Source organism: Trichechus manatus, unplaced genomic scaffold (genome assembly GCF_000243295.1).
Source record: "Trichechus manatus latirostris isolate Lorelei unplaced genomic scaffold, TriManLat1.0 scaffold00028, whole genome shotgun sequence".
Taxonomy (NCBI): domain Eukaryota; kingdom Metazoa; phylum Chordata; class Mammalia; order Sirenia; family Trichechidae; genus Trichechus; species Trichechus manatus.
The window spans coordinates 2,931,135-2,939,855 of record NW_004443964.1 but is presented as its reverse complement, the minus strand read 5'-3'; the positions used below and the strand labels follow the sequence as shown (position 1 = coordinate 2,939,855).

General features: G+C 60.0%; 1 protein-coding gene across 1 annotated transcript in view; it reads right to left on the bottom strand.

The window, feature by feature from the left end:
* TBC1D16 (TBC1 domain family member 16) overlaps positions 1 to 8,721 on the bottom strand; it is a 73,026-nt gene that overhangs the window by 930 nt on the left and 63,375 nt on the right. Inside the window, exons 7-11 of the mRNA XM_004374367.2 lie at positions 8,346 to 8,480; positions 7,100 to 7,286; positions 5,012 to 5,191; positions 526 to 830; positions 246 to 299 (exon numbers count right to left, since the gene is read on the bottom strand). Coding sequence (XP_004374424.1) covers positions 246 to 299; positions 526 to 830; positions 5,012 to 5,191; positions 7,100 to 7,286; positions 8,346 to 8,480 — 861 coding nt within the window. The remainder of the gene's footprint in view (positions 1 to 245; positions 300 to 525; positions 831 to 5,011; positions 5,192 to 7,099; positions 7,287 to 8,345; positions 8,481 to 8,721) is intronic.

Here is an 8,721-nt window from a genome sequence, read left to right as displayed (position 1 = left end):
GTGAGCAGGGCTACCCAAAGCACCGCAAGCCCCTGCCCAAGCTGCCCGGTTGCACCCTGTCCCCACTGGCACGACCCCACCCTGCCTGGACCATCGCCCACGCCCTCTGTGCCACCAGACGCCCTCAAGCTGCTCCGCCCCATGGCTTCCTGTTCAGCCCCCATAAGGTCTGTTTTGGTCTGTCCTGTGCTGGACCATGACCTGCTCCTACCGCTGTACTGCTGACCCTGGGGACCCCTCCTCACCTCTTCTGTAGGAATCTCCAGAGAGCCTCAGGAAGCCGAATCCCCAGCAGGGGTCTGGGAAGTGGCGGCAAACGCTAACGCCTCCCCCTCATCCTGCTGACCTTGGAGACATGCCACCCCCTCCCCTTCCCAGCCTCTAGGTGGGCCAGCTCATGGACTCTGGGGAGCTCGTTCACCCCAAGGGCCAGCGTGGGGTGCTCTTCAGGTCGGGGGCCTGGTTGGGGTGGTGCCCCTGAAGAGCACCAGGGTCATGCTGCCAAGATGGCCAGGCCAGCCTTACCTGTGGGAGGGGGGTGACCTGTGGGCCCGGGGAGGAGGCGCCTGCATGGTCCCTGAAGGTGCTGGGGGCAGGGCGCTCACCTTGGGGAGGACGAGCTCCCTGTTTCTGTGCACACACTCCCCTGCCCCGCATGGGGACAGTGGGGGTGGGGCGCTCACCTTCCGAAGGACCAGCTCCCCATTCATGTGCATGGCCAGGTTTCCAAAGTGCAGGAGCATCTGGTCGGTGGCCAGCCGTTGCTCGATGACGTCGTCCCCATAGATGACCACAATGGCCACGCAGATGAAGAGATGGAAGTAGTCCGTCTGGGGGGAAAGGGGGCTTCGGGTGAGGCCGCCGGCCCCACCCCCGGCCTGGCCTTGAGGGCGGGAGGCTGTGCAGGGGGAGCGCCCCAGAGAGAGGCCCCTGGGCTCAGAACCAGAGCATGCGGGTCGTGGGGCCCTCAGCACCCGACACGGCCTCTTTTGTCCTCAGTTTCCCCCCTGCACATGGGGCTCTTTGAGTGGCCCAGGGCCCTGTAACAAAGGACCACAGAGTGGGTGGCTTTAAACAACTGTCTCATGGTTCTGGAGACCAGCAGTGAAATCAGGCCGTTAGCAGCCATGCTCTCTCCGAAGGTCCAGGAGGAGCGCCTTCCTTGTCTCTCCCAGCTCCTGGTGGGCGCAGGCGGTTCCGGGCTTGTAGCGGGAGCATAACTCTGGGGTCAGGCGGCCACCTCCCCTCTGTGTCCCTTCCTTTATAGACTCCATTCGGATTGGCTGCAGGCCCAGCCTGCTCCAGTAGGACCTCATGTTAACTGACAGAGTCTTCAAAAACCTTATTTCGAGAAAAGGTCATGCTCGCAGGTACCAGGGGCTAGGACGTCAACAGATCTTTTTGGGGGACACAATTTAATCCGTAACAGGGGCCAGTGCTGGAACCTGCACCCAAAGGTGGCCATGACTCTTTCAGGGAGCTCTTTGGGTCACCTTGCGATTTGGGGCAAAGAAAACCTTTCCTCTCTGAAGACTGACCTATGCTAATGTCGATGTCTTATTTGTAAAGGTCTTGAGAGAGAGCGCGGCACAGTGGTTAAGAGCTTGGCTGCTAGCCAAAAGGTTGGCAGTTCGAATCCACCAGCCAGCCGCTCCCTGGAAACCCTATGGGGAAGCTCTACTCCGTCCTATAGGGTGGCTATGAGGGGGAATCGACTCAACGGCAATGGGATGGGTTTTGTGAGAGATGGTGTGTGTGGAAGCCTGGGTCAGAACACGCTTGGTAGGCCGTGGAATACACCAGCAAGGAAGAACCTTTTGGCAGCCAGTACTCCTTTTGTCTGTCTTTTTGGCTTCAGGCTTGAATGGCCCCCAATCAACTATACAGTTTGTCACTGCATTAGTCAGGCGTCTCCAGAGGCACAGAACCAACAGGAGATATATATGCCGCTGCTGTTACCTGCTGGCAAGTCGACCCCAACTCACGGCAACTCCATGCAAAACAGGGTCAGACTGTTGTGATCCACAGGGTTTTTCACTGGCTGATTTTCAGAAGGAGATCGCCAGGCCTTTCTTCCTAGTCGGTCTTAAACCTGTTGGAAGCTCTGCTGAAACCCGTTGAGCATTCTAGCAGCACACAAGCCTCCACTGACAGATGGACGGTGGCTGCGCATGAGGTACACTGGCCAGGAATTGAACCCAGGTCTCCTACATGGAGGGTGAGAATTCTACCAGAGCCACCGCAGCCCCCGTATATGCAGAGAGATGTATTTTGAGGAATTGGTATCTCCATCCCTCTTGCAAAGGCCGCCTCCGGCTCCTATCCTGGAAGCGCCTGGGGGGCAGCAGGAAGCAGCGCCTGGTCCTGACCCGAGGTGCCCTCCTGCCGGATGCTTCAGGGGCACGCTGTCTTTGATGCACACTCGCTCCGGGAGCACGGGAAGCCTGTGTTTAGTCTCGGATGCCCACTGCTCAGACCAGGCGGAACCGCACTCCCAAACCCGCCCTCAGAGCCCCCTCCGATGCCAGCACAGGGGACGCTGCGCCCGACCCCCCAGGAAGGACTCACAAGTCTAGACTTCCCCCAGGCAGCGAGGCCCTGGACCGCCCAGCCCCTTCCCCCCAACTCGTCCAACTTGTTCCAGCTCAGAATGATGCTTCTGCAGCTACTGGAGCTCTGGCCAAGGAGCCCTGGTGGTACAGTGGTTAAAGCGCTCGGCCACTAACCAAAAGGTCGGTGGTTTGAACCCACCAGCCGCTCTGTGGCAGAAAGATGTGGCAGTCTGCTTCCATAAAGATTACAGCCTTGGAAACCCTATGGGCAGTTCTACTCTATCCTATAGGGTCGTTATGAGTTGGAATCGACTTGATGGCAGTGGGTTTGGTTTAGTTTGGGTCTGGAGCTCCGGCTGGGTTGAGGAGACGTGGAGGAGTTCCAGGATGTGATCTCCCCTCGGAGAGGAATGTGGGGAGGAAAGGTGGAGCATGTTCCAAACAGGGTGGGGCGGGGCCAGGCTGCTCCCAGTCCACAGGGAAAGGCTCGGGGCCATCTAGTCCCCACAGGCCATTGAGTCGACTCCAACTCATGGCGACCCCACATGTGTCAGAATAGAACTGTGCTCCATGAGGTCTTCAACGGCTTATTTTTCAGAAGGAGATTGCCAGTCCTTTCTTCCGAGATGCCTTTCGGTTAGCAGCCATTCACAATCTCTGTTTGCACCACCCAGGGACTTCCTTCATCAGCAAACTAATAAATAGCAAAAGGATAAAATGGAGCCTTTTCTCACTCAGGGTTACTTCAAACATTAAAAGCATCCCCTGGAAGTGACACCACTTCCCCCCACGGGGTCACTCCCAGGCAACATTAAACTCCTGGCTAATCGGCCCACCCCTACTCCTTCCTCCTCCCAGCTGTCCTCCCCACCTCTCATGCCATAACTCCAAGTAGGTCGGGATGCCGGGCAATGACTCAGGGATTTCCTGCTCGGCATTTACTGTATCAGGATGGGACCCAGTGTCTCCAGACCACATCAACTTGATGTGTGGACTCCAGACAAGATGGCGGCCACAGAGCTCTGCCAATGGGCCTCCCTCCTATAACGTGGGCCAGAGTACACGAACACTGGACGCGCAGACAGCGCGGGTGGGAGCAGCCAGGAGAGATGTCCCCGCCCGTCGGGGGTGCTTAGAGTTCACTTGTACCATCAGTTTCAACGCCATGTCATGACGGCCCCAAACTGGCTGCTGGAAGAACACACACTGGCACCCCGCAAAGCAGACCTGGTGTTTTCTCCACAATCTGGGGTTTTGGACTCTCCCTGCCACCGCTTCCTTTATTAGCGCTGATACTCCATTCTGTCACAGTGGAGAAGCGCTCGGCTGTTAACCAAAAGGCTGACGGTTCCAACCTACCCAGCAGCTCCTCGGGAGAAGGACCTGGCCATCTGCTCCCATAAAGATTACAGCCTAGGAAACCCTGTGTGGCAGTTCTACTCTGTCACATGGGGTCGCCGTGAGTCGGAGTCAACTTGACGGCACCCAACTACCACGACAGTTGGAAGCGACCCCACTCATCTGGCCAGGATCCAAGAGAGAGTGTGGCAGGTGGGAGCGGACGAATAAATACAAAGATCACCGCGGTACCCGCACGGAATGTCGCCCGATTCACTTTCATCAGCTAGAATCCTCCCATGACGTCAGGAAGGCTGGGAAATGTTGAAGACAAGGTCTGTGGCTGGCAGCTGTTTAACACCTCCAGGAAAAGTTGGGCTTCTCCAAGCAGTGGGGCTGCCTCGTGGAGGACATGAGTCCGCGCCAGCAGGAAGGGTCGCGGTGCCTCCCAGATGAGTCAATACTGTTTTCTTCAAAGGCTATAGATTCAGAGAGACTCACCCATCACTGAAAATCGCCAGTGTCCCTAATCTGGGCATTAAGGCCAGGTGACAGGCCTGGTGCTCCACGCTCCACTCCAGGGGACTTTGTGCAGGGGATGCTTGTGGCGGGGGTCACAAGTGGAAATTGACATTGCTGGGAGGGGGCCGCAGGTGGGTCTGGGGTCGTCGGTGCCAGAGGGCGACAGGTAAGCTGGCTCTCCCCCGGCAGGGCAGTCTGGGGGGAGGGGGGCAGGGCGCTGGCTCCTCGGGGTGGACCCTCTGTGGCTCACCCTCAGGGCAGTGCATGGGCCCTGCCTGTGTCTTTCATGCCCACTGGCTGTGACAGCAGTGAGCTCGGCCTGAGCTGGCCCATGAGGTCTGGAGCCAGCCACACAGGACCAGACAGCAGTCACTGAGTAGGGAAGGACAGAAGAGACCCCAGGGAGGGTGCAGGAAGGACCCCAGGGAGGGCGCAGGAGGGACCCCAGGAAAGGCACAAGGACAAGACCACAACGCCCTGTGAGACCAGAGACCAGTAACCGAGCGGCAGTGGACACGGGGCTAATGGGCAAGGACGGTGCAGGAGGAGACCCCGGGGAGGGCTCGGGGTCGCACCCCCCCGCCCCTGCCCCAGCTCACCTGGTAGTGTGCCCAGCAGGCCTCCCAGATGCGCAGCGCCTCGGCCTCGGGGAACTCGCGCTTGAAGCACAGAAGCAGCCAGCGGTGGCAGAAGAGCATCTGCAGGGCATCCTCGCCCAGCGAGACCAGGTGCTGGTAGAAACGCAGGTGCGTCAGCCGCAGCAGCTCCCGCAGGTATAGCTGGGGGAAGGCCAGGCCGGTCAGCCCCGCCCTGCAGCCCACCGCCGGCCCCGGAGGCCTTCTTCCCACCCTCAGCCCTGAAGAGCACGTGTCCGAGGGGCCGTCTCTACCTGGCTGTGGTCTGCCCCCACCTACGTTCATTCTGCCGCTGGACTGTGGCTCACATTGGTCTCTGCTAGTTTACCCCAGATTTAAGAGTGTTCCAGAGGCCGTGGTGTGGCCCAGAGCATCATACACAGCCATGGGGGTGGGGCTGAGCAGAAGCAGAGGGACAGAGCCAACGGTCAGCACCGGGAGTGTTTCTAATGCCGCCTTGTCCCCGCAAGGTGGGTGGCCATCCATGCAACCCTGGCCCAACTGCCCTCTGCTCCAGCCACCAGATGTCTTATCCCCAGAGCGGGTTCTGACCAGGGAGCAGGCTTCCGGAACCCAGGACTCTGTTCTCCGGCAGGGCAGGTCAATGAAAGCCCTCCCAGTGACGTGGGACGAGACCGAGGCTATTTCTGGCCAGGCCTGCTCAGGCGCCTGGCTCGGCTTCTGCTTCAGCCCCCCTGGAAGATCCATCTCCACAGCCCAGGTCCCTGGCCCTGGAGCTGTGACTCATGTCCTGTGGGGCTTATCAGGGACCCACGTCAGAGCTGTCCCTGCCTCCCCTGGCACCACGGACAGCTGACGCCACCTCCCACGCACAGGATGCAGCGGCGAGCGGCCGGCTCCCCAGGGTCCACCCATGGCTGCAGTGGCAATTTGGGGTCACCATGGGGCAGGGACTCCCATGACCCCCACACCCACTTCCTGTTCTGGAAACCCAGCCAAGGTCGCTGCAATGCCCTGTGGGAGTTCACCCTGGGGTCCTTCCTGACCCTGAGACCCCATCAGCATGGGTCAGTTTCTCCATCCTGGGGTCACACAGAGTCAAGTCCATACAGGTGGATCATCCCCCAGCCCCCGCTGCTACGGAGTCTCCCTGCTCCCTCTTCCTCTTGTGCTATCCTCTCTCACCCAGAGTCTCCGGCACCCCTGGACATTAGTCTAAGGGACCCCTCCTTGCCTGGGCATTCGAGGTCTCGGTTCAGCTCCACCCTTACTCATGTGATCCACCTGGGCCAACACGGCCCAGCCACTCAGGGCCCAGCTCCCTCACGGGGCGCCCCTCCCTCCCCAACACTGTTCCAGGGCCCTTTCTGCATCGCTCTCTGCACTGGCTTCCTCGCTTCCTACTGTCAGCTCCCACTGAGGTGCCCTCCCTGACCGGAGGCCAAGACCGCAACCCAGTGCTCAGTGCCCAACATATCACACAGGCGGGGAAGAGGTGCCCGGATGTGGTCCTGGGCAGCACCCAGGCCTGCCGACCCCCTGCTGCTTCCCTACACTCAGAGCTGCCTGGTCGAGGCAGGGCAGTGCCTTCCTGCTCTGGTGCGGGGACAGTGAGACTGCCCTCCAGTGCCTGTCCCCACTCAGGAGCCCTGGCTGCGGGGTCCCCTGCTGACACTGAGGACCTGTTCCCAGCCAGGACAGGTGTGACAGATGTTGCCTTCCTCACCCCGCACCCTGGCTGGAATGTAGGCACCCAGCCAGGAGAGTCCCACACAGCACAGCTCCAGGCCCGCTGGGCAGTGTGGCGTGGGCGTGCACCCCATGACCCGGGAGCAGCAGCCCTCCTGGAGAGGTCCCCAGCCAGCGAGCACTAAGCCGCCCACATCCCACCTACCATGCCCCCACCTGGCTTTCCCGATGACCACCATCCACGCCAGCAAAGCTGTACATGGCTGTCCAGGCCCTGCAGCCAGAGGAGGGCAGTGAGTGCTCCCTCGTGGTGCTCTCCACACGCACGCACACACGCACGGGCACACACATGCACCCACACACACATAGACACACACGGACGCCCACATCCCTTAGCCTCACCAGCTGCTTCTCCATGTCCTCGTCCCGAGGGGAGCTGACAAAGATGGTGTTCTGCATTAGCCCAATGAAGCACCAGAAGGTGTCAGACTCGTCCAGGACCTCGGCCAGGATGGGCGCCACCAGGTCCGACATGCCCTGGGAATAGCCGATGGCCGGGTTGTACACTGCATAGTTCAGCAGGATCCTCCTGGAGACGCGGGGGTGGAGGGGAGCAGGGAGGTCAGCTGCGCGGCCACGACATGCCCCACACTTGCTGTCTTCCCGAGGTGCGGCCCCTGGCCAGCAGAGCCCTAGGCTACAGCCCTGGGCTCCCCAGGCCCCTGTTCTGTGCCTTCATCTCGGGGCAGGTGGCTCTGATGCAGGTACTGGGCAGCCCTGGAGATCCTCTCCGGAGCCCATGCCTTGGATCTGGACCAATGGGCTCGTGCTTTGCAAAAGGTACCCGCTGCCATGGAGTCAATTCCGACTCATAACGATCCACGTGTTACAGAGTAGAACTGTGCTCCATAGGGTTTTCTTGGCTGTGATCTTCATGGAAGCAGACTATCAGGCCCTTCTTCCGTCAAGCCACTGCGCGGGTTCAAACTGCCAACCTTGAGGTTAGTAGTTGAACGCAAACCATCTGCTTCTAGAGACCTTTTGCAATTAGCAGGAGCATGAGCAGGAACGTGGCTTTGATTCCCTTAACGGGCGGCTGCCTTGGACCAAGCGTGGGCTAGCAGGGACATGTGTAGGAACCTGCCGTTTTTGTGCAGTTACTGGCCAGACTGCAGCAGAATGTCAGATGCCAGCCTCCGGCTCTCTGTGGCTTCAGGGTGGAAACCCTGCTGGAGGACCATCCGCTGGGAGCTGGGGAGGCTCATTCGTGGCCGGTGTGAGCCAAGTAAGGGGCATCTGCGGGTGCCCAGAGGAGGGGCGGCTGTTTGCTGAGCACCCTGGGGAGGGCCTGTGGGGTTCCCTAGGATGCTATTAGTAGCATTAAGCAGTTAATGAGTCCCTGATTGTGGGCGTTAATTACAAGAACCTGGAAGAATGACCCCATAGAAGACTGTGGCTGGGCTCGTCCACCTTCCAGAAGGGTAAACTGAGGCCCCAAGGGGCAAGGTGATGCTCGGGTTTGCAGATGGGGAAGTGGACAGGGCAGCTGTGTGCTACACCTGCCTGCAGTCCTCACCGCTCGCTGGCGTGTGACTCACCTCCCCGGGGGAGTTGTGCTGGCTGGGGGGCAGAGGGAAGGGGTGCGTACCTCATGCTTTCCACGTTCGGATTGCCCTCCCCTCGGAAGAACTGGTTGCTCCGATCTGTCCGAACCACGTCCTTGTCCACAGTGAACTGCACATTGCGCCAGAACTCTCTGTGCTCTTCAGGCGTCATTGAGAGTCTGCACATGGAGCAGAAGGCCTGGTCGGACGTCCGTGAACCGGCACATGCCATCAGCGAGCACACACACAGCATCAGCAAGCACACAGCGTGAGCAAATACACAGCGTCAGCGAGCACACACACGGCATCAGTGAGCAGGCACACGGCGTCAGCGAGCAGGCACACGGCGTCAGCAGGCACACGGAATCAGCAGGCACACAGCGTCAGCAGGCACACAGCGTCAGCGAGCAGGCACACGGC